Genomic DNA, 26,761 nt, shown 5'->3' with positions numbered 1-26,761 from the left:
ACTAGGGCAGTAAGACAGAGCCATCACACTCATACCTAAAAATGAACTTCGTGTTGCAGATAGTTGGAATTTTCAGTTAGCAGGAAGTGAATTGTCTTTTGTTGTAATTTATGCTCAAAATACTGGTTTTAGCTGTATGGAATAGAAATTTAAAGGTGCTGGAGTTTGGACCTCCTGTGTAGTTTTGGCTGGGTAATGGCTATCGTGTGATGAGCAAAGAGCAAAAGCAAGGAGAGGGGGAAGCACCTGTACTCCACATCCCTTTGAGGAGGCTGCCTTCCTGCACGTATGTTGCTGTATCACAGAAGTAGAGGGGCAGAGAGGATCTGTGAAGGCACATACAGGGTTATCACTGGGCACCCAGTATCAGTTCTGGGCACTCGAAGTGCCTTAGAGGTACCTTGTTTTAGAAGGGACCGGTAGCAGAAATAGAAGAAAACACAATACCTTTGAAGTCCTGTAAGCAGGGCCCTCAAAATTGATCCAGCTGAGTTCTACTGAAAACCCTTACTGCTGTAGTCCCCAGGTAGTTACCTACATAAGCCAGGAATTCACTCTCCAGCTGTGTCTCCACAGTTCCACTGGAGCACAGAGTTCTCTTCCAGAAGGGAGTAACCAGCTCTGTGAAACAGCCAAACCTTTAAATTGTTTGCCTAAGTGGCTTCAGTGGTCTCGTTCTGAGGACTCAAACCCACATATTCTACGTCATGTGGTGTATTAATCACCAGGTTAATGGTAGATCTGATGTGGATGATTTCTGTTCCTCCTTAATGAAGTTGTGCCACCATGAAACTAAATATGCAGGCTTCACAGGAAAGAAGAGGGTGGAGAAAGATACCCAAAATGGGAAATCCCTGTCCTCCATTCATTCAGGAACTGCTGGGCAAAAAAAAAGGCATAAAAATTTAATGTCCTTACATTTGTCATAATATCCATGAACAAGCAACTTTAAAGCATTACTTCTGCCTGAGGGGTTGCAGAATGAGGCAGCAGCAACACTAACCCACAGTGGGAAACAGTGAAGGAAGGTCAGGGCCTTGATGAGTCAAAATCAGAATGAGCCACAAGCACATGAGCATCTCTCCTTTGAAGTAGCTCGAGATTTGGGAAAGTGTGCAGCAGCTTAGTGCCATCCATGGTGAAATGCTAATGTGGATATCCTTTGTCTTTCTGTACAAGGGGTTCAATTAAAGGGACTATATGCAGGGGCCAACTTCAGGACTATTTTTTTTTAATGTTTCTTTTATGTTTTCTAAGCATGTAGATGATAGCTGGAGCTTACTGTAAAGAAGATTCAAATTTATGGGAATTGCACATGCCTACTTGGGGAGAAAACATGGCCCACTGAAGCAGGGATTTTTCATTTCTTCTCTGTTTCAGTCTTTCTTACAGTAGTTGGGTTGTGAAGCTTTCTTTAGAGATACAGAGTTAGTTTTAGTCAAGCAAAAGATTTTTCAAAATCCAAGCAGATCAATTTGATTTTTAAACTTTTACATTAGATATTAAATGTTCTCTAGAATGAACATTCACTGTTATTTAATATCTGTATTTTGCAGATGTGCTCATATAAAAAAAAATAATTCTACATCTTGTAATAATTGAACTAGTAGCTTTAGTTCTCCAAAAGCCAGCCATGATCATCATAGATGCACCTTTGTACTTTCAATAGTCATACCTGTAGCCTTTTAACTTCTAATTTTACTTTGGAAACAAATAAATTATAATTGTTTTAGATGCCCAGTTGTGGATGCACAGCCAGTGCTCAGAAGGGTGTATGCTTAGAGTTATGCATTTTACAGGGACATAAATCCAAAACAACTTTTGCAATTTTCAGTATCATCAGGAATAAATCTGAAATCATCCATCATACCATCATACTGACTCACATAAATACCATTTTCTAGGAACACTGCCTAATTTCCCAAGCCCCTGAGTCTTGTTTCTGATAACACTGAATTAAGTTACAGTAGCATCTATTACTTGAGGAATCTTGAATCGTTTAAACTTGTTTTCCATCACAGCATTCAGTCAGAATTGGCATATCAGTAGCAGGGGTATCGCAGGAGCTGTGATGCTTTCCACATCCTTTATCAGATGTCTCTCAATAGCTGTAAGATTTGGTCCATAAAACCTCATCAGTTTAAACTGTATTAGTACTGTACAGTAATGGCAAGAGAGCAATAAGAAATGATGTTGCACTTCGTAGGGCACTAGTGAGCCATTTTTCTTGATGCTGGGAATCATCCAGATCTATTACTATAGGCTCTCAGCTCCTCTGAGAAAACTGGGAGCTAATGATGATCTTAACTGAACTGAAACTTTTAAAACTGTTTCTCATATTATCTAAAGATATTCATCACTGTATTTATAATGTACCGAGCCTCAGGCATAAAAACCACTGCAAGTGAGATGAACTAATGAAATTTGACAGAGAACTTTGTTTTCTTCGAGACAGAGAGCTGACAGTCCTTCCACATCCCAGGTTCTTCCAACAACTGAAAGCTCAAGCTGGTGCATTGGAACAGAATAAGAAAAAAATATCTATTTTGTGAAAAGACATCTATTGTATACTTTATTCTTGATTTATAAAAATAAAAGTGAACAGCAGCCCAGTGACTGTCTAGCTTTCATAGGCTAAAATGTATTTTCAGCAGCTGTCATATTTCATAAGGAGCTCTAGCCTGAGAAATTACAGCTCACTCTTAATGCATCCTGGAATCCCTTATTCTGTTTCTAAGACTGTAAGTATCCCTTTTTGAATTAATTTCTGGAAAACTGTGGAAGAAGAGATACTTGTTTGAAAGTACTGTGTTCCTCAATTAGGGTTTCTAACTAGTTTTGTAAGCTCTCATATGGAAGTTAATTCTGCAATTTATTATTCCAATCTAGATCAAATCTTTAGATCTAGGAGCCCAATTTCTTTAGTCATAGCTGGGTAGAGAGTGACTATTTATAAAAATTTATGGGCTGCAGCTAGCTTCAGTCAGTTTATATGGCCAAAATGACCTGAAATACAATTATTTTATTGCATGGTCATCTGTAACTATATTTTTGATTCCATCAGAAATATTGGAATATTTTCAGTCTATCTGGTGCTCCCTGGTAAGCTGTCAAGAACTGTATATGGAGAGACCTTCACTCTCAAAGAGAAAAAGCCTGTGGTGCTCCAAGTCCTGTGAATTGTAGCTGAAAAAGCACTGAGAAATAGCTGGTTGGAAGGCAGCTGGTTTTTTCAAAACTTAGGCATGTTTTTAGGATAAACTTCCTTTTTTTTTTCTTTGTTCGCTCGCTGGTAGGATGAAGCTGACTTTTAGGAAGTTACACCAACACTCCCCACCCCTCCAATTTACCTGTAATGATTTATCACTGGACTCCATCAAGATAATAGCGTGGAAATTTTGTCACTACACTTTCCTTTGCTATTTTTTAATGTATTTATTTATTTTTAAGTGCCTTAAAAGGTGCCTTCTTTGCACTTATAATCAGTGCAGCGAATTGTCTCAGCACTATATATGTATAACTATACATTAAGTGCAGAGGTGTGTTTTATCTGTTTAAGAATAGTCTTTAAAAAATTCCAGTTCCTTTCATATTAAAGAATTGTAAACCACAAGTATTCGTGAGCATGTGTGTGTGAAGCCTGGGTAAAAGCTTATAAATGAAACCCATTTCAAGAATTGCTGTAATCAGCAATATACGAGAGCTAGGAAATTTTTTAGGTAAGATCTCATCTTAAATACTCCTCCAGAGACTCCCAGGACTTGCTGAATATGATTCTGCTTTGTTTTCGTCCAAAGCCAGCAATCTCTGCTGGTCCCTCAAGCTGTCACTTAAAAGTAGCAGAGCCTGAGTCAGCCACAGCTTTGAGGCAGATGTACCTAGGCCTTGAATTTTCGTGAGCTCCCCAAAAAGCTTTTAAATTCAAGCCCAGCTGTACTGGAATAGAAATTAGAACCTTAATGCTTTAAAAAGAAAATGCTCAAAGCAACTTGGAAAGCCAGAAGGTGAAGGATAAGAAATGCACACAGCTCTCCCATTGGCCAGTGTGACCTTCCAGTCAGGATGGTGACTGCTGAGGCTTCTCCAGCTCTCGGGAAGCACCAGCCACATGGCCAAGTCTGGCTGTCCCTTCTCTGCTTCTCAGGGCCGTTCATCCCTGGGATGCTGTGTGAACTGAAGTCCTTGGCTTTGCGCAGTGTCCCTCTTCTGCCTACTCAGGCCTCGATGTCCCCACAGCCTTCTCTCTGGGGCCATTGAAGAAGACAACAACTCCACTTCCCTCCTTTGGGACTCATCCAAGTCAGTGACATGTTTTGGAGACATCATGGATAACTGGGACATGCCAGTACAGCTCATACCATGTAATAGGGAGCTTCACTCCAATGAGAAAAATATCTGTAAAGTTTAGTTCAGGGCTGCAGTGTGAGAAAGGAGGCAGTGGGGAGCTGGGGAGTTGGCAAGAGAGGGTGATGAGAACAAGAAGGTCCAGAGCTCTTCTCTTCTCCCCAAGTTAAGGCATAAAGACTTTTAAATGCAGTAAGAAGAAATTAATTTTGTACTTCTGGCATACCTGGAAGGGCTCAAAGCCCTTAATATTTGAGGTTCTGACATGTGTGCTATTCCTGCTTTTCCTATGGTAATGTGTGTTAAACATCTTTCTTGGTAGGTGTTTAAGATAGATTTCACATCTCCCTTTAAATATTTAAATAAACCTGACTGGATTCTTACAGGGGTGTAACTTCAGCTCACTTTCAATCAAAGTAAAGTTTTTAAGACCTTGTTTTATTTTTCCTTGTGCTTTTATAGAAACACACTAAACTGCACTCATATAGAAACACTGCACTTTTATAGAAACACACTAAACTGCTTGGCAAACCCACAGTGCTGTGACAGACATCATCAACTTCACTATGTTTAGTGATTACATAGCAGTAATCAGTCTCTAAATGAAGTGTATCTTTTCTTTCTCTTTTTTAAATACAAGCTTGGAACATTTGGAGCTATAACTTTGTATAGTAGTTCATTACCATCACAGAGAAAGCATGGTCCTGCCTGCAGGCCCATAGCAGTGCTATGGAGAAGGCTTTACAGATGTGTTCCTCTAGTGAAATCTCAACTCAGGAAACAGACTGCTAATCTCTCATCTGCTGGAGCCTGTAGCATGCTGAAGGATTAGCATGCCTCATGCTGGAGATAAAATGTAGCCATAGCCTCTGTTCTTTATCATCTGAGATACTCTTTAATTGATGCAGTGGGGACCTATCAGTGGAAAGAGACCAAATAAAGTGCAAAATAGAGGATAGAAGGCAATTAAGTTAAAAAAAAAGTGACATGGAGAGTACTTTAAAACAGGATTTAGTGTCAGAAGAAAACAAGCCTGTATGTTTAAATCACTTGGCCACTGGCAGCATGTTGCTTATTCTAAAGCATTCAGCAGCTGTAATTGTGCAGCCCCCTCTGAATGTTGCACTGTGTTGATTCTGTGTTCTGAATGGTGTTTCATTTTTGAGGGTGGGGGGCATGGAACTGAACTAATAGTCAAAGCTAAATGTTTAGCTTTATCGAAAGTAATTACAGGGGAACCTGAAGATAGCTGTTTAGTACTTCATATCACAGCAGCGTGTATGTGCTGAGAACCAAGCAGTAGCTTCAGAGTTCTTTGATATAAGAATGTCAGAAATTTAGTGGCATTACTGTGTCTGATAAACAAGGAGAAATGCAAGTGACAGAAATTTCCATATGCCTGAAGGAGTAAGTAAAAATGATGCACAGCAGCTACCAGGCATTTTAACAGAATGAAATGGCTCCCAGTGCGAAAGTGAGGCTTTGTCATCTGGCTCCACTTCTAAAGAGGCAATAAAGAAGTATTGTTTAATTTCTTTTAGGATATCATGAAAAACCATGATAGATGCCTAGCAGTGTAACACCTGGAGGTCTAGAGCTAATTCTGACCTACTTCTTACTTCAAAATACTCATCTGACGTAATAGGAAGCATTGGACAGATTAACTAGCAAGTTTGGCTACAGTGGGATGAATTTGATTGATTCCAATGTAGGATTTTAATTGAAGCAAAAGAATTCAAAGAGCAGGCCTTAAACTGATATTTTGCAGAAGAATGTCTTCTATTTGCTCTGTATTAGTGAATGACTGTCAACAGCATGAGAGGAAACGACCTCGAGTTGTGCCAGGGGAGGTTCAGACTGGATATTAGGAAAAGTTTCCTCACCAAGAGAACAAGCTGTCCAGGGAAGTGGTTGAGTCACCATCCTTGGAGGTAGACATGTAGATGTGATGCTTAGGGACATGGTTTAGTGGTGGACTTGGCAGTGCTAGGTTAATTGTTGGACTTGATCTTAAAGTCTTTTGCAACATAAACTATTCTGTGCATTCATGAGACTGAAGTTTAGAGAGAAGCTGAAGATTCCTATTTTAACTTGGCTTTCAAAGTCATTGTTGATCTTAGTAAGGGAAAGTGGGATTTATGAAGAATTGCTTTATTTGATTTAAATAGAATACAAGTAGAGAAATAGAATAGCATTCACCTAAAGAGAAATTTGACTCTGAAAGTCAGAAAACCTCACTTTTATGAAGCTTTTTGTGAGACTCTTTTTTATGTTCTGTTTGAAGGCCCTCAAACCATACAGCTTTTCTTCAAAATAGGAATGAATGTTGCAGCCTCAGTGAACGAATGTACTACTGAATACAGCATGATAGACCAAAGGCTTAGGGAATAAATCATACTTTGTGCCAGTCTTTGAGTAGTGGAGGGTATGAAAACCAGCAAGGAAAGTGTTGTAGATAGGAGCTATGTTGCATGTTTCAATGGTATTACGGTATTTAGGAAAGATACTCAGTGCTGGAGATGACAGCAGTGAGTTAGTTGCTTTTTATTGTGTACAAAGGAAGTAGTAGGTTTTCCACAGATACTGAAAACTTCTTTTCAATGTTTTCTTGCTGCTTTTTCTTGAAAAAGAATGGATATGTTATTATTCTTATCCAGGTATTAAGGACTCAGGAGCTAAGACTCTTGTATTATTAGATCATTGTTGGCAGGAAAAACAAAACGCAGATAAGGCTATCAGGCATTTTCTGTACAATTCAGGCATCTTACATTAGTTATTAAAGTTATCCAAGCAGTGTATTCTTTGCTGCTGACTTTGTCACTAATTAAAAAAGAAAAAAAAAATCATTTAAGATTTTTTTCTACATTTTCTGCTTGGAGAGAGCCGAGTTGTTCTCTTCCATTCACCCAAGGCAACAATCAGCATTTTACTGATCTTCTGCTTTGGTTTCTCTTATCTGTTCATTTCATCCATTTTCTTTGGTAGTCATTATTGTCTGTTGCAGTCAACACTGATGAGAGAAGGGGAGCATACCAAATCTCCTTTGCCATTACATATCATTCATGTCTGTAGTGGACATATCTTTAGTAATGGCAGGGTATTTTAACGTGGACATTGAACAATTTTAGGAATAACCATACTGTATAAAATGTATCTTCTTTCCTTGAAGTCTGAGTACTTCATGGACGTTTGAATTAGTTCGGCTTAAGCATCTAATATATGCTACTCTTTGCACTGACTAGATAAGAATAAAAGATGGCTCTTTTTATGTCATACATCATCTGTGAACCGTTTAACTAAGTTCTGACTGGAGGAGAAATAGAACTGCTTGATTTCAGAACGAGTTTTTTTACACAATTAAAAATACCAAATGTGTGCAAAAATCACAGACAAGAAGTACGTATTCAATATCATTTATGCAGTCATTGTTTTGAAAGCTGGTGGCATTGACAGTACTGCTGGCACCGGTCTTCCACAAAGTAATTTTCTGCATTTTTTGCATTCTATTGTTATCCAAAGCACAATTCAAGCTACAGGGGTTATACTTTGATCCATATCCAGCCTTTATCTACATACTTGAAGGTGTTCAGGTTCATAGTTGTGATTCTTGTTGATGTCTGTTTTTACTGAACTCCTACTTACCCTTTGTCTTCATTGATGACTTGAGTAAGACAACAGTGAATGGAATTTTTGACATATTTTGCAATTGATCGAAGACACAGAAAACTGTTGTAAATGACTTCATAGGAAGAAGACCATAAAGTTTGAATTACCTTGAATTACATTCTTGTTTGTATGTTTAGGAAATGTAAAATACAGAAGCTGAGGACAGCCTATATATGTAAGGCTGTAGACAGCTGCTTGAACTCTTTAGGAAAACTGCTGCTTTTAGATGTGGTGACTTGCCAAAGAATCAACTATAAAAAGTATGTCTGATTTATAAATTGCAAAATGGCAATGACAGAATGAAAATGTACTTCAAAGAGAGCTGTAGTTATCATACAGAGCCTTGGAAAATTACCTGGTGTTTTTCATTGTTTGTTGATTGGATTTTTAATACATAGGTCAATACTGCCTGGTTAGGCCTGGTGACACACCAAACAGCTGAGATAAAAACATTATGCCCTTTATAAGATCTCATCAAACTTTCCACCAGTCTGAAAAAAATGTAATGATTAGTGATGTCCAACAGCTAGCTGTCACATGGAGCATGGAATGTATTATTGCAAGAATCCCTTCACGAGTGAGGATGCATTTAGCTTTCTGTAAGTCTAAGTAGGATCCAAGATTCTTCTCTCCAGAACAGGTGCAGTCCCACAATGGTTGTAATACAACATTTGCTCATGGGCATAGCTGAGATACAGAAAACAGCTAATAACTATTTACATCCCATGTAAAGCAGGCAACATATTTAGAGATACAGATTTGCAAACATTTAGTTTACTAATGAAATAAACCTACAAAAGCTGCAGTAGGTAAGAAGGCAGCCCTGCGTGAAACTTTATTGCAGGAGAAAGACATAGGAAACACCATCCAACTAAATGAATAGCTGTAAGCATGTTTACAATCATGTTTAAACTTCAGTCACTATTCAAATTTCCTATTCCATGTCAACAGTATAGCAGGTAACAGCAGGAACTGAGGATATATAGTTTTAGCAACATTTGCATCATAGTGTCAGATATCATCTCCGTTGAGTGTGTTTGTTTCCCATGGTTATGTTTCACAGTAGAGTGAGTAATGTGAAAGCGGAGGCAGCAGTTGTGGAGTTTTACTTGCTATTTATCCAGCAGTCTCCCATCAAAACATGGGGTTTTAGCACAATAAAGTTTGTTCTCTTACTGTCTGTGTTAGGCTGTTTGTCAGTGAGATATGTTAGCTGAACATAACTACCCAGCCTCCTGTATTTTACAGTGTGTGGTTGAATCATGCCATGACTGACACCAACACACATCAGTGGGAGGACTGTTTATGAAAAAAAGTGAAAATAGATTTGACACTTGAGTTTACCAGGAAAGTCATTGCGGGAGCACAGATGCTCATCATTGCCGAATATGCGCAGCGAGGTCAGGGAAATGTGTCAGGGAAAGCAAAGCAGCCTTGAAGCATTTTTTTTTAACCATCTGGCAGAGGAGAACACGCATAAAATACAGTTACAGCTGAGCAGAGTGTGCTCTCTTTCCTCTCCTCTCTTGGGATTGCCTAATCCCCTTTCCTCTTACTAGGCTTTAATGAGACATTGCAGAGTGTGCTCCTCTCCCACCTTCCCCTCTCCTTCAGTGGTTTCCCCAGGGATCTGCAGCCCCTCTTTTCTGGGGGCTGGTGACAGCAATAGCAGCAGCTGGCAGGGCTTCGGCTAGATGTCCCCTTTAGATGTCCTCTTGCTTTCCCTTGCAGTCGTGCTTGCTCCTCTTCCAGGCCAGCAATTTTGCATATCATTCTTCTGCGTGAGGCAACGTAGCTCTGAAGCAGGCCTGGTCAGCATGAAAGTACTGACACATGGGGAACCTGGATAACCTCTTAAGTTATTTAAAAATACACATATTTATGTGCTGTGGGTGTAGGAAATCTATGACAAAAATTGGAAAAAGAGTATTGCTTGGACTGAATTGGGTGGTGTGGTTAGATAATAAATCTGTGAGAAGAGTAAAAGAGATAAAGGTAGTTGGAAGTGAAAAGGGCTTTCAGATACAGCGGGTTCTTGCATAAAGAGATGAAAACTATAGGAAGACAGAACATGCAGGAAACGAGCAACTATTGGAGACCTGTGGGAAGAGAGAGGGGGAACACTATAAGAAGGGAATGCAGAGGAGACTGGAGATTGAAGTCAAGAAAAGCATATCAAAGCAAGAAACCAAACCAGGGATACATTTTTCAGAAACAGAAGGAGTTGGGAAAGGCGAAAGTGGAACCTCCCGCTCCTGGCAAAAAGAATAGGAACTAAGCAGTAACAAAGATGAAAAGATACATACAGTATCACAGTAGGTGGAAAGAATAGTTTGTATGATGAAATGGAAATGAAATGAGGGGAAGGAAGTTATAAGATAAATTCATGTTGATAGTAAAATAAAATGAAATCCTTTCTCTGCTTTTTCTCTGTGGCTACTAAGGCCTGGAAGAGCTGTGATTACTGCTCTGTCTGAATGATTGTCCTGGGTCTTTCTGTTAGAGAAGATGCTTGAAGGAAGCAGTGCTGTATTTTGGTTGATTTAAACTATCATTTATCCTTTGTGAATTGTGAAATTAAATGGTAGAGATGTACCATCTTCTGTTGTTTAATATGTGAATAAAAGTTAGTGTGTTTGGGTAATGTTTAAGCTCATGACAAGAGCACAAATAATGGAAATGTTATGTTGGCTACACCCAACAGCTCCCTCATTGAGTGAAACATAGTGTTTCTTCCTGTGTCTTAGCACTATTGAGCACGATTCCTGGAGGAGGATGAGTGTTTCTTCCTTGGCAAGGAGGCTGAGTGCTTTATGTCTGTGTTTTTCTCATTCATTTTAGGGATCTCTTGCTGTCTGTGGCACTTGGCCAAGTACTCTCCCTCCTTATCTGTGGCATTGGTCTCACAAGCAAGTATTTGTCAGAAGATTTCCATGCCAACACACCTGTTTTTCAGAGCTTCCTCAATTATATTCTTCTGTTCTTGGTCTACACAACAACACTAGCTGTCAGACAAGGTAAGTGCATCTCTGAAATTATTTTGTGGAAAACAGCACACAATGTAATTTATACTCATATCCCATTAACATGTGCTACATGTTTACATTACCTAGTAATACATATCTGATTAATTAAAAAAAAAAAAAACAACAAATGTTCATCAGCAAAGAATGAATCCGTAGATGATGGGGATAGTGATGCAACCTGAAAGGAAAAAGAAACATCAGTACTTTTGACTTTCTAACTGTTCTTATGGGAATGTTCCTCCTATACCTACCAGTGACACCAGAACCACACACGCAGGGTTCATTTTGGATTTCACTGCATGCCTTGCTTGGAAATACTAATATGCTTTACATCTTGTATAGGTTAAGGAGATCACAGATGCAAACAAAGAAGAGCTTGTTAGTTGTAGTTTCTGGTTACAGCCATTCAGTAGTTCACCTGTTGTTAGAAAAAAATAGCCAATTTTTAGTTGTTGGGAAGTAGGAGATGAAGGGAGGGAATTTGGGGTGTCATCTCCCTGAGGTGCTATGTGGGCAGAGCAGCTCTACAGCCGCCACTGCTTTGCAACAGGCTTTGTGTAACCAGCCTGACCTCCAAAGTGACAAAAGCATTATAGTACACTTTGAAACTGCTTGACAGTCTATGTATAATACAGGGGGATTGTACCTTTCCCGCCTATCCCTCCCTTCTTTGAGATTTCATGTCTAGATAAGGTGTGGGTGGTGAACATGTTTAAATGCATTTCTTACCCATTCATTTTTAGTAATGGTTTTATTTATTCATCTTCACAGAACGCATGGATTAGAAGCAAAATAAAAGAACAAAAATATTGTGTGCTTTCCTCACTTGGCTCTCCTGACATAAGTAGGGAAGGGCTCTATGGAGGAGAAGAACCACAAAATGTATTAGGCCATGATGTATTTATCAGCTTAGTGAGAGGTTCACACTTTCTTACGGGAACAAACATTTTGGATTGTTCTTTGATGTTACATTTTTTAATGATTTGAGAACCCTAAAGCTTAAGTTCCTCACTCATGGTCCAGTCTGTGATACAATACTGTAAAGTGATCCAAAACAGCAAGGACTTAATTTCCATGCAAACAATGAACAATCAAAAATATACCACTGTGCTCCAGTACAAAGCACTTAAATGTATTACAACTTAAGTTTCATAAACCTTGGTCTCCATTGACATTTTTCGGAAGCAATGAAGTCCAGTCTGTGGAGGAAATGTCAGCTCTTATACAAGGAGAGGTTGTTCAGGCAGTGTTTTGCTGTCTTGGGATTTTAGTTTTGGGGGGGGGGAGGGGGCAACATCACCATATGCTTTGCTCTGCAAAAGCTTTAAAACATGTATTAGTAGCATCTTTCTGGAGAACTGGATTTAAAAATAATTCTGAGTGTAGGATTGCCTAGATGTTCCCAAGTTCAGTCCCAGAAATGTCCTTCTCAGGATTGATTTTGAAGCTGTGGAAGGCAAGTTCCTGTGACTTTTAAATAGATTTTACTTTTTTGAAACTGCTAGCTTGTGAGAGGATATAAGGGCCAGCATACTGCTGTGCATTACAGGGGTTTATTTAGAATAATGTTTGACATCTGATATAGATTGACATTTCAAAAATGCTATGAAGTGTCCTGTTTTACACATATAAAAATATATATGAAAACTGTACTTTATAAATAATTTTCTGACTGTTTAAAAATACAGTGGTGGACTAAAGAGAGGTTGTCAGAGCTAGTGTCAGAGCTTTCTGTTGTGTCAGTAAGATATATCTAGGAAGCAAATGGGGAAAGTGTTAGGGATACGTGCAAAATACTTTCTGGACAAGTGAGGAAGGTTGGGGAAGGTGTTTGAATGGGCCTGTGGTTGAATACTGACCTTACAAACAACCACAGCACAATATAAAGCTTGCCAATGGAATACTCTGGAAGAGAAGCTGTCAGAAAAAGAAAGATGGTTTGGTAAGGAAAAAAAGGGGGGGGGGAAGAAAAATCCAGAACAAAACCGGCTACTGAAGCGTTGAAAGCAGTGATCCAGGCACTCAGCATAACATTGCTGCTGGATTCTATAGCATTACACAGCCAGCTCATTTACTTGGCGTTTAATATTGCCAAGTGATTGAGCCTGACATTGTCTTTTTGCTTGTGTATTTATTCAAATTCATTATCTGTGTTTGTTCCACTAAGGCTTTTCTAGCAGTTCTAGTCATTTGGCATCGCTAGCAGATGGAAATCACATAATAATGCTATTAATTTTATATGGGATAATTCTGTTCTGAGTGCTGAGAGCATCAGAAGCGCTTTTTTTTTTTTTCAAGTGTGGTTCTTGTACCCTGTGTGCAAGACTTAAGATTCTTTAAATTATCCTCTTTCTCCTTTAGAAATCAAACCATCATAAACTGGCTTGTAGTCAAAAATAGCTGAATCCTTTTGTCTTTTTCTTTGCTTTCTTCTTAATCTCTGGGGTTTTTTTCAGAAATGTACTGGCTTAGGAGGTGTCACTTGAGATAGCAGAAAAAACACCCTTAATTCACTGTAGAACTGAAAACTATAATTTTCTGAGACATAAGGAACTCCCCTTTCTCTAGAGGCTTCTACCAAATTTTGATTTACTGTGGATCTCCTTTGACTTATCTTCCCTTGCTGTTCATCTCACCCCATATAAGCTCTCTGAATGATAACAAAAAGGTAGAATTTGCAGTGGTCTCTGAAAATCACCATTAGCAGATGATTAAAGCTCCTGATTCTAAGCTCTCCTGACTAAAGCCTTCTGCAGTGAATGCCCAATTTCCAGCACCTAAAATTAGTCCATGGGAACCAGCAGCTTCCACTACAGTTTTATATTGTGGATCAAGATGCTTTCACTAAAATAATTTTATCACAGTCCTTTACTGGGTGCAAAGATTAGCACTACCACTATGTAACAAATCTACATGTCATCAGTCAGTGTAGGAGATGCACAAGTCCTGCTAGTGCCAGAATCTGTGAGTACTGTTAAGCTTCATTCCCATGTCCTGTAGTTCTAAATGTGGAATCAGTTTGAAGGCAGTAAAAGTGCGGAAGTGATAAAGGAGGAAAGATCTGTTCTTGTGAGATTTTCATATAAGCCTTAAAATGTAGGTGCTACTCAGGTAAAGGGCATGAAAAGGAAAAGAATTTGGACAAACTGAGATTTTTCTGGTGCAAAATCCAACCACATTTTCTATCAGTCAGTTGAATTCTAAAGTTTCCGTTAATTTGTGAATTCGGTATCTAGAAAACTTTCTCTTTTGTCCTGGATATTTTTAATGCTAATTTTGATTTCCTTTGTTATATGTAAATTTAAGGTGAACTTACTGTTTACCCAAAGAGGTGAGTGCAGAGGTTCTTTAGTTAGGCATGCGCACACCCAGGCATGCATATTGATGCCAGTAACCACTTACCTATAAAGACTATCCACTAGAGCTTCCAGGCCAGTGCTCATTAATACACCAGTGCTGACGCCTGAATATAATTCATTAGAGGTTTTTTGTATGAGAACAGTGCTACAAAATTAATGTCACTACTGCAGCCTTATAAGGCATTGAACGTCATTATGTTTTATCTGGCTGATATGCCAAAAATTTAATAGCTAATAAGGATCCCCTCAGTTCTTTCTCTTGAGGTAACTTCCTCTCATGCCTGTTGTTTTCACAGCCAAAACCTGTATTTGTCCATGGTAACACCTCTGAGTTGAGAAGAAGATTTTAACACTTATTATCACAGCTCAGTCCCCTCATCAACAGAGGATGCTGGTTAACAAAAGCTTATTAGGACACTTTCAGTTGCCTGTTATTACTCATTGAGGAAAAGAAAAACCTTGGCTTCCAGGAAGAAAAGCCTCCTATCAGTGAAATGGAGCTATGGGAAGTAGAGGTGGTGGAGATTAGTTTTAACACCTTAAAAAGCATTAAGTGGGAAATTGTCCACAGTGGACCAGAAGGTGTTAATTATTGGTAGTCAACATGGGTGCAAGCATCAACAGCTTGCCACCAAAAATGAATTACGTCTAAAAGACACCTCACATATGCTACGAATGAAAACAACGCATCTACTAGACATCATTAAAGGGAAAAAAATATGAAATTGCTATTTTTTTGTTATTCTGGAAAACCAGAAATGAAGGAGCAGTAGAAATGTCTTTTGAACAGAAGGGAACCATAAATCCTTAAGGGACAGATTCTGTGCAAGCAGGGCTCCACATTGGCAACTGTTCCCTTAATTTTACTGTAACAAGTTACCGAGTATTTTCAGCCCACCATTACTGAGGGCTGGAAATAATTTGCTAGTTCAGAAAAGTTTTTTTGAATCTGTCTGGATGAATTCTGCTTCTAAGCTAAGTGATGAGGTTGTAGCATATGTCAGTGGAAATATGGTTTTCCTTAGAGTAACTGAAATGTCTTCGTTTTGACATATAATCAAATGTGATCTGTGCCCCTGAGTCAGCCAGAGAATCCTGTAGGACTATTAAGGATTGAAGTCCTTTTACTGGAATATTATTTTTTATGCTTTTTTGTCTAGGATTGTTTTATGACATTGGTATTGCACTCATATATAAATTCCTGATTTATTTGCTATTCAAATACATATCTTCATTTATATGCATGACCCCCCACTCCAAGTATCCTTCCGACTTACTCAAAATCGACTGAGGCTTCTTGAACGAAAGTAAAGCATTATATAGGAGTTTTTATATAGGAGTAAATTTATTGAATGATCAGAAGGGTAAATTTTTACTCAGTTTTATTCCACTAGCAATGTTATATTGGCACAAACCAGTACTACACAGTTAACTTAGGTAGACATACCAGAATTTATTCACTATTAACACCTTTTTTTTGTCAAGTGCCCATGAGAATATGCCTAGGAAAGGAAGACAGTACATGATTTAAGGTAATCATGCTGTATTAGATATCATGTACTTTGGACAATATGTGTTGTACCATTGACATAAAGTGTCTTCTGAAAAGGCATTGATCCCATCAGCATATTCAGTGAGAAGCCTCCAGGAATATGACACTTTCTCTTTACTGAGGGTGACAGGGTGTTATTTTGATTAGAAAAGATGCATTTCATCATTGTTTGATTTTCTAAATAGTCTTATGCCTCTGCTGTACAACAAAGAGCTTGGTTATCCCTTCAGTGGTGTACATAACCTGCATAAGCTGCAGCCAGGCAGCCTTATGGCCTTCTCTGCCTGTGACAGAAGTGGTCCTCAGTCCCTCAAGGTGACCACATGCTGGCCTGCAAATGCATGGCAGATGTTGCAAAGAACAACAGCATTCCACTTGAAGCATGGGGGAAGGCACATCAAGGTGGCCCAGATCCTTTCAAAGGGCCAGGCTAACCCTGGGTTGTAAAAATGCAACAAAGCAGCAAGCATAGCTTGGGACCAGTGAAAAATAATGACGTTCAGGTCTTTGGTATTCTCATAGCAGCACTGCAGAGTCTTCCTGCTGTGTGGTGCTTTGCAGTCTGCAGTGCACTTTCTCCTAATTGCTCTGGGCTTCTAATTAGAGATGCCAAACTGTGTGGAATATGTTTATTATGAAAATGGTGAGCCAAACAATCCTTTTGTCTGGGTTTTGAAGCGCCCTTTTCATATTCAGAGGGAATTCTGTGCTTTAGGAGAAATGAAACTAGAATGCTGGATGTTTATAGGCGCTTCAAATTGCAGGGATCTTTCTGTAACATGCAATTTTCTGGTTTGGATAGCATGCTCACAGGAGCAAGAATTATGACGTGTTATGTGTTCAGGATTTGCCTATCAGATCATGGGCACCGCAGCAAACTAGCTAGAAAAAGACAGTATGACCAGAGCCAGATTCCTGTTAGGTGCCATCTACATAATCACTGTGTTTGTGTTTGCATGTTTGCATTTTCCCTCTACTTTAAATCGAGTTTTAAAAATTCCCTGCTCTAAAATGCTAAATGCTGCTGTGCTCTATACTGCATGAACCTTTATTATTTTACTCTGTAGGTGGTTACAGTTCAGTGAGGTGTTAAACTTCTCCTGTGTGTATAGTTTCAACACAGGACCTTGGGATCTTCTTCTTTATGACAGTTTCCCAAACCCATAGAATTTCTGTTCCCAGTCCAGTGAAGTCTTCTCACATTCTTAGCCATAATACAGAAACAAGTGAGATTTCCACAGAGTACAATTTATTCCACATAGCTGGTAGGAAGACAGGGTGAAAATCTGGTAGACCATATTGGTGATACAAAGGCAGGGTTAAAACCCAGAGGCTTGACCTTTCTCTTTTGTTTTGTTCTGTTTTGCTATTCCTAGTGGAGAGGTTGGGTGGGGTATTTTAATCCTGTGGGGTTTTCGCTGTCATCTGTCCTTGTTACACTTAACCAGCAGACACATGCTTTCTGCTTTGGCCGTGCTGCTCCTCTCCACACACACAAGGGACCAGGCATCTCAGGGCATCCCAGGGCTTAGTCAGTTTTTGTTTTCATCAGGTGTGTTTCCTTTGCCAGCTGCACAAATAAACATTTATGGAGAGAAATCCTGGCCCCAAACATAGTGAAAATACATTGGCAGGCAAAGGCTGAAAGGAAGCCTCAGTCCTTTCTTTGTATGTGTTTTCATTTCTCAGTTCTGTGCTCCTGAGTGTTAGGTCAGACATCTGCTGTCCAAACCCACAACAATAGTCCTGTGTTAGGAAATATCTGTCCTTTTAATCCTGGTCAAAGCAGCACAGTCATTGCATCATACCATTGGAATAAATGGTGTGCATCCCACAGCACATACAAACTGAAAATTGGAAAGTACTGTTCCTTTAGGATGCAGGTGGCAGCAGTTAAGCATGAGCTCTGTGTGTCATGGTTTAATGATGCAAACACTAATACACTCATGATGACCCCAAAGGAGTAATGGCCAGGCATAATCAAGCATCCATGCTGTAGCATTCTCTGTAGTAGCATCTCATGATCCCTGATGCGACTCATTCAGTCCAGAGGTGCCTCTTGTTTTGCTAGGTTTCAAAATAGCTTTGTTGCTCAAAGTATCCTTTGTGCCATCAGAGACAAAAGCTGCAAAAGGGCATCAAGTGAAAAGATAGGAGCAGCTAATTTTTTTTGGTCACGTTTCTGGCTGCCAGGTTTATGTCCTTACCCAGTTTCTTCTAGAAACAGATTCAGATTTGCACCATGGTTCAAAGACTGGTGCATGTCTTATGAGAGCAAACCTTACAGGCACTAAGTGTAATGAGCATAAAAAGGCTGCCAAGCTTTAGGCTGGCCGAAGCTGTGGGGGACGAACCATATTTGCATCAAGATGCTGCATCATCACTGTGAGGCAATGTCTGTGCTGAATATACTACTTGAAAATAAGTCAGTTTTACCCTGGAGGTAGATCTACATACAGTTTAGGAGCACTTAGCCAGATGTGGCCATTCCATGCCAGTAAGCCCATAAATAGAAACTACAGATGCAATAAAATGGAGGTCATGCAGTTATTCAGCTCACAGCTGCAACATCACAGGTAGCTAGTGGAATTTAGTGAAATCAAAAAACCATCACAGTGTGCTGTTTTATACTGTGATGCTTTTCTTGGTGATTCCAGCACCCAAATCTCAGACTTGGGTCAAATAGGCAACATATATTTGCAAGCATGTATGTTTGGATCAGCATTTAGATTTTTGTTGCTGACCCCAGGAAACTCCCTCCTCTGACAATTTTCCAGGAGCCATACCAGCCCTTCAAACCACTGAGTAATCTGAACACAAGTCTGTGAGTACCTGTTTGGGAAGATAAACCTCATTACTAGGAGGATGAGTAGGCAGGCTCAGGGAAACTCTGAGGAAGTACAGTTTGAATACTCGAGCATGTTGCTGCTTGATCTGCATCCCCATCTCTGCAGCTGCCATTATGTATTTGTACCACACATTCAGGTAGGGGCATAGATGTTGCAGGTAAAAGAATCAAGTCTTTTAAATGTGGAGAGGCAGGCATTGTATGGTACAGCCCTGGAAGTGCTCAGATACCATGGCAGTGAGCATATACTGAGCTTTGTAATTTGGTCCACGGTATCAGAGTGTTGCACAGGGGTGAATGTGGCTCTCAGTAATTTTATTTGAAGGTAAAGCAGCTCCCTATCTAGCCCATATTGCCTCACAGTCTGTCAAATAATAAATTGTCTCTTAAGGGTGTGAGCTGAATCACAAGCAGTTGATTTTCTGTAGAATTAAAGGATAACTGTCCTTTGTAGTATTAGTATACGAGTCTGATTCATCTTAATACATAAACATCTCAAGTGCTGTTTACAAAAGCAACCATCCCTTCCCACCACAATGAGGAAAGTTAATGTTTCTGATAAAATAGCGTACCCTTGATCCTACAGCTGTATGCAGAGTACCAGGGTTGTCTCTGCCACTTCATGCAGTATCAGTATTTGCCTGTGACTTATTGAATACTTAAACATTCATCAATTCAAGCAGCTAGCCAGGGTAGCAAGATCCACATTCAGCACACGTAGCTCCAACATTCATACGGGAAATTTGAAATGTGGCTACAAGATGATAACTGTATTGCCTGAAGGAGGTAAGTCCCACTCTGTCAGAATGGTGCTTTGTATGTAATTAGTGTAAAAATTCAGAGGAATAGAGTTTATCCTTGTGATCGCCTTTCTCATTAAAAAAGAATCATAATGAAAGAACAAAGTGGTTCCTGCAGTGAATTGGATTGCCTTCTGAAGTTTTCACTAAATTAAGGACTCGCCAGCATCCCATTTTGCAGACCCCAGTTGTAAACTGTACACAAGACTTGCAGCACAGTCCTTTTCGAAGGCTTGGAAGTACAGTATATTTCTCTCACATGGGAAATATCCCACCTCTCCATTTTCTTTTTCGTATTTCATTAGTTTCTGTTAACAACGTACGGGGACAGAGGAAAGAGCAAAGAGAAGTATGTGATGTTTCAGGTAACTCACAGCCACAGCTTATAAAGTAAGCTATAAAACTTACCACCTTTTCTAAAATACACTCTATGAGACAACATGAATCAAGGAAATAAAAAGTTATGCTAGTAGGAAAAAACTCTGCTTTCAACTTACTCTTTTGGCTCACACGTAATACCAAGCTGTAACACAAGCAGTAAGTTTCTCTTCCTTCATCTCCCTTATTACCACGTAATAATTATTGTTACAATTAAATACATCTTTAAGGCAAAAATATACAAATGTCCTGTAAGGTTTTCCACCATTTTGTAAGCATATTTTTTCTTTTATATTTAGCTGAGCTGTTAGCCATTGGCATATGGTTACTTTGAACTCCTGTTGCATTTCTGGATGATAGTGCTATAATACTAATCACAGCTTCATCTGAAGAAATGTGTACAAATTTAGCACTCTGTATGCAAGCTGCAGTTGTGCTGTATGCTATCCCTTCTGCTTGTAAGATCCAAGCACAGACAGGAGCAGCAAGTCACTTCTGGAAGATGCTCAGAATTCAGGGTCCTGGGGAATCACCTCTTGACTTAGGTCTCCCTTTGGCTGCAGCTTTCCTTCACAAACACCGGGGATGCTTTAGAGCCAGGTTGCTACTCAGTAGAGTAGCTCAGGATCATTAGCAACCAGCTCTGTTAGAACTTATCCCTACATCAGCTTCCCTGAATTAACATTAGAGAAAAGGAGAAGGATAACATATGCCGTCTAGCAGCCTCCTCCATTTCTTGCACGCATTTCCCTGATGGGAGAAGGAATTTTTGATGGAAGGTGGGAGCTTTGCTGACAGCAGTAGTGAGTGCTCCGAATATAGGGAGAGGGAGAGACCACGTGCATGTCTCACAAGAACACTTATCCTTTAGTTTTCAGTTATATGACAGCAACAGTCAGTTCATAGGGATATTTTTGTAACTGATGCAGAAATATAGCAAGTGAGGTTTCAAAGAAAAATTATGCATTTGTACCTTTTCTGAGTTAAAATATTCATGACTTTGCTTCTGTGCAGTTACTAGAATGTTTAAGCAGTGTCATTTATCTTTGCTTCTCTGATTATCTGTCTGTGATCTGATACTTTGTTTTGTTTTGTTTAATTCTAAAGGAGGTTTTAATATCTCAGGGTAGAGGTGGGCTATTACTGCTTTTATAAAATGGATCTGCACTGATTTCCACCATTGATGATATAAGTGAAGGAGTTGCCGTAATTTATGATATATAGGTATGCTATAAATAATCAACTAATGTATATATGATACATAATCGCATATATCTATTATATATATATCTATCATGATTAATCAATCATATTTTAACCATAAATTAGGATATGCTGTTTGTTTTCATTGGTATTTGAAATCTTTGGTTTGAACATGTTCTTGAATGTCCTATTAAGATTTCAGCTGCTTGGTGTTCAAGAGGGACAACTACTTAGTGCCCTTATTTCCTATCTTTGTCATGTAAGAGGTTTGGCTCCATTTTAAGGGATCTGTAGTGGTTTGCCCTAGTGTGAGTGATCCTGAGAGTGTGTACATGCACACATAGTTAATTATATACATGCACACACACACATATATATGCACACATCCAAAAAACCCTATCTATTAACAGTAGAATTTATTTTTAGTATTATTTTATATTGCTTATCATCTCAAGATCCCAGCGAACTTCTGGTGTTCCTGAGCTAGGCTTCATGCTTATTCAGGCAGGAGCACGATAACAGGCAGGCCATGGTGTTACAAGGAACATCTCATGTCCACTCACAGCTTTTATAACAGTTCAAAGAGCTAAAATGCCATGAAGGGGACAGAAGCTTGCAAATAACAAGGTTTTCCAAGCAAACCAAGTTGACAGTGAGCTCTTCCCAAGCAAATCCTGAATGCATGGACGCTGATGAAGGATCTTGTGGAGTCTTTTGCAACAGCGTACTAAAACTGTGAATTAAATTTTGTGTTAAAAGATGTCTTGTGTTAAGAACTGTGTTCCAGAGCTGAAGAGAGCAGCAAAAACATTTGAAGGACTTCAGTAAATTTCTGATGCCTTCATCACTGAGGCAGAATTGATGTTGTAGAAATGTTTGCTGCGATCTGCTCCCTCCTAAAGAAGAATGGACTTGACCGTGGAGCTAGTCAGCCAGCAGTCACTGGGTTGCAATCACTGGTTTGAGCGCTTTCTTAGAAAACCATCTGGCTGACGGGGTGGCAGGTCGGCAGGAAGTTGAAGTTACAGGGGCAGCTTCACAGTCAGAAGTCTGAGTGAGAAACACATTTTTAAGTAGAGGCTGGCTATGGTGCACACCTGAATGCTGGTACGCAAGGGACCACAGCATGTCAGGTGGGCAAGGTGGCGCATGTGCTTGTTAAGGGACAAGCACATTGTACCAACAAGTACATGCCTGGGTATTTTAGCTCCTGTTTAGATGATAATGTGGTTGGTATATATCACTATCACATCCCAGGTGACGTGGTGTTTTCTCTTCCTACAGCAGATTGCCTCTCTCTGTGGGAAAGTGCCTTATTGAGGATGTATGGGGAAAGTTACTGGGCTGAAGAAAGACTAAAACTTTACTTAACCTTTCTCTCCACACTGCAGCTGTAACACTGAAATTGCATGGATAATGCTACTTCAAAATCCTTGTGGATCTGCAGTGTGTGATGGTCTGAGATCTGCATGCACAAAACTACTTGCTTTTTCTCTGGTGAATGGGGTATTAGAAATGTGGCAATCCAGTCACTTTTAATTTAGTGAGGATTTTGAATGTGTTTCTTGTCTTCAATTGTTATTTGCTTAGTAAATACAAAATAGTCTTTATCAGAATAATATTTTTCTGAAGCATGAAGGGAAATGAAACTCATGAAAAAGAAATTAGGGTTCTTTAAAGGATATGGGATACTGCAGAAAAGAAATGTGATAGTGTTTCAAGGTGAGGGAATTCAAGACGTAGCTCAGAACAGCCTGCTTTTAAGAAGACAAATGACTGTGGTATTTATGATAACATTTATTTTTTTTTTCTAATACTATAACGACTGCTGAAGAGGATCCATTTTCCAAATAAAGATCACACTCACCAAGATATTTTCATAATGCAAACCACTGAGATAAATATAAGATACAAAGTAACACGGAAGTTTGGACATGTCTACATAACTACTTCTTGCTGCTTATGTTTGTCTTTCCATTAACAGAAACACATGATTGTAAGGAAGAGCTCCTAGAATGTCTGTGAAAGAATTGCACCATTACTATGCCTTTATGGCCTTAATGATAGAAACATTTCTAGCAGGGCTGACAGAATCACTTCTAGCAGGGCTGACTTATTTCATATGTGGATTGTATTTCAGTGTCTCTATCTCTAAGGATAGTATCCATGCCTAAAGCTGCGTAAAGACATGTAATCTTTATGGAGCATTGATTTTTATTTTTATTTAAAATCATCTAGATGTAAAAACAATCTTTATTTAAAAGCAAGGTGCTTGTTTCATTTCTCAAGCAGTAAAGACAGTGATAGCCCTCTCCATGGAAAAAGGAGGAGGGTCTAAAATGTAGAGGTACTGTGTCAACATACTTGTATGGAAAAGCACAGAATGCTTGGTTTCAGTATTTGTTTGATTGAATCATAGAATGGTTTGGGTTGGAAGGGACCTTAAACATCATTGAGTTCCAACCCCGCTGACATGGACAGGGACACTTTCCACTAGACCAGGTTGCTCAAAGTCCTGTCCAGCCTGCCTTGAGCAGCCAGGGACGGGACATCCACAGCTTCTCCAGGCAACCTGTTCCAGTGTCTCACCACCCTCACAGTAAAGAACTTCATCCTAATACCTAATCTAAATCTGTCCTCTTTCAGTTTAAAGCCCATTTCTGAGCAAGTCTACACAACAAACATTTAAGTGGACATTTATAAGTAGGTGCACCTAAGTCCTGGGTTAAAGTGAAATAAACACAAGCCAACTGACACAAGAAAAAAAAAAAATCACATCTTTCAGTTTTAAGCAGGATGTTTCTTTCTAAAAGTTTCACAATTGCCTTCAATTTCTGTTACATGTGCACTTGATAGTATAGCAGCAACTCATTCCTAATTGGAATATGCTTACTGCAGATTGTCAGGTTCTATCAACTTCCCTTCTCAGTTTTCACAGAAGACTCATTTTTTTAGTCCTTGCTAATGTATTTCATATTTTGTCAGTAGTGTGACGAAATGTCATCTCCTTATTTCTTAATATTTTGAACAGTAGAATAAAAATGGAAATTCATTGTCACCTGTCTGTCATATTCAGTGCAGAGGCATTCCTTCTCATGCATTTGATGAGGCTTGTGTTTATTTCCCTGATTTCCACTAATCCTGCATTGGTGGGGGAAAAGTCTATTTTCTGTTAATTATAATATTAAGAGATAATCTGCTTTACTATATTTCTTTTAAAAAATAGGTCTATCATAGTATTAATATTTCCCACTGATGCTTTTGCTTTGTACTGTCCTGATCTCTGTTTAATATGTTTTATGGATTTAATCTGTTATGTACTGAAGAGTATTTAATGGACTTGATGGGTTATTGGTTACAGATGTAAGCAACACTGAAAAGAAGCAGAATTTTTCATTAAAACCCAGGTGTTGAGAGAGAAATTATTGACAGGTCTGAAAAGATGTAGAATTAAGAAGTAGCAAGTAATAGGATCAACAGCACTGATGTTTGTCATTGCCTTTTGCAGTCTTACAGACAAAGCTTCATATTTGTTAGTTGGAACTAATGAGTTGTAGAAGCCAAAATATATCTATATCGAACAGTTTTGAGCAAATCATTGATGGTGATTTTCAACAGAGAATCATATCCAATATCAACAGTTTAGCTGCAAAGTAGCATTGAAGAGTGAAACATTCCCTTTCAAGGAATTTAGTAATCTAATTTCGTCATTACAAGTTATTTTTGTTACCTATTAACATTGCTAACTTCAAAACAAGGACTATAATTGTTTTAATAGATACACTGACAATAAGTATTTCAGAGCTTTAAATGATTGCAAGAAGGGTTTTTTTTCTTCACTTTCTTCCAAAATTCTATCACTGATGGTTATATGGTCATAAAAAGTAAAAAAAAAAAGAAAGTTAAACTTGCAGAGAACATTATGCAACTCAGCTGAACCACTGCATCTGCAATCACCAACTAGTTTCAAGAATCAATATCAGAAAAATACCTTTTATAGATAATACATAGATACAGGAAATCATCTTGCAAGGGGATTGATTAGGTGATTTATATTTCTGTAAATCTTTGGCCAAACACAAACAGTGCTTCATCTCAAAGGAGGATATCATCTAGTAGGTAAGGAAAATAGAACATGAGAAATTGAGTTTGATGAGACTTCAGGGAGACATGGTCAGAGAAGGAGTTTTTAGGACAGTTGTCAGACATCAACAAGGTTGGAAAGCTCAGGAAATGCAAATATTTGCTCTGGAGACTGCCCTTGCACCACAGGAGCATCCTTAACTTGCTATGCCCTAAGCACCAGGCTGACAGGTTTGTGACAGTCATCCCTGGCTGGGTTATACAGTCACAAAACACATATCCCACAGACTGTGGTCAGCATTTTCTTTTGAGTAAAGAAAACACAGAAGTGTTTCCGTCAGTACTGTCCAAGTCCTTCCCCAAGACCTGCCTAGGTCATTCTTCCCCTCTACTAGTCAAGTGTTCCCAGCATGGGAAAGCAATACTCAAATTAGCTGTATGTCACCATGAGGAGGATATGAAATCTGACTGCTGGAACTCTGCTTTTGCTGGTTTGGTTGACAAAAAGACTCTGTGAGGAAACTGCTATAGAAACGGACTGCAGACAGGGGCACAAAAGTGGACTAGTTCCTCAAGGACACTTCCCAGAGTACTGATCTCTGTTTTCCCAATTCAGAATAGCACCAGAATCACAAAGTGACATTGGTCAGTGTTCATCTGTTGTAAATGCTGGCACTCTTTCCAGTAGTGAAATGGCCAAGAGGAACAGAAAGGGTAGTGATTCCAGCATGTGGAAGTAGAAATCTGATTCTATGATGTGTCTGTGCTTACTTCTGTCAGACCTAACAACTGGGCACAGGCTGATACCTTATGCTCTGGATGTCAGAATTTGCTGATGGCACAGTCTCCAGATCGTTACATGGTGGCTGGCTGTTTGGACAGTCAGGATTGGGTTTTATGTTATTAAAAAGCAGACCATCCTTATCCAAACTGAAAATTTGTGGGTGGTTTTGGCAGTAGCTCAGTTTGAGGACAAGAGCTGATGGCACTCCTTTCTAACTCCCTGACTCCCTAAGGGAATAGTTGTACAGAGAAAAATTGCCTTTTGACCTTGTCCGGTTCCAGCTGAAAAGACAAAATGAAATTGAGGCTGAGATAGAGGTGGCCATGAGTTTAAACATGGGATCTAGGTTTAGGGTTTGGACTGGGCAAAAAGTGAAGTACAGCAGAAAGTGATCTATTATCTTACGTTCAGAACATAAATACAGTATGGTCTTCATAGAATCATAGAATAGCCTTCTGGGCAATTTTTGAGATTGCATACAAAGAAATCTGTGAAGGGTTTGCCTGAACAGACAAACAGACACATAAAACAAGAAAACAAAGTTGTAATAAGCAGTGGGAACTGAGACCAAAACATTGATGTAGGCTTGCAGAAAGCTGAGTGAGTCAGTATGCCTGGAGAGCAGCAGTTCTCATCCTCTGCTTAATTTGGAAGCCTTGTGTTGCATCTGTGATCAGAGGAATTCCCTGTTGATTCCATTTTCCCCCATCATACCAAA

The 26,761-nt window shown here is 39.1% G+C and overlaps 1 protein-coding gene across 1 annotated transcript in view; it reads left to right on the top strand.

The window, feature by feature from the left end:
- The window catches only part of SLC35F1 (solute carrier family 35 member F1), a 239,156-nt gene that overhangs the window by 126,840 nt on the left and 85,555 nt on the right, over positions 1–26,761 (top strand). The window contains exon 2 of the mRNA XM_062632436.1: positions 10,852–11,027. Coding sequence (XP_062488420.1) covers positions 10,852–11,027 — 176 coding nt within the window. The remainder of the gene's footprint in view (positions 1–10,851; positions 11,028–26,761) is intronic.

The sequence above is a fragment of the Pezoporus occidentalis genome, unplaced genomic scaffold, assembly GCF_034315485.1.
Source record: "Pezoporus occidentalis ecotype Australia unplaced genomic scaffold, CSIRO_AGI_Poc_V1 ctg39, whole genome shotgun sequence".
NCBI lineage: Eukaryota > Metazoa > Chordata > Aves > Psittaciformes > Psittacidae > Pezoporus > Pezoporus occidentalis.
Note: the sequence above shows the minus strand (reverse complement) of the source record. Positions and strands in the feature narration are given on the sequence as shown.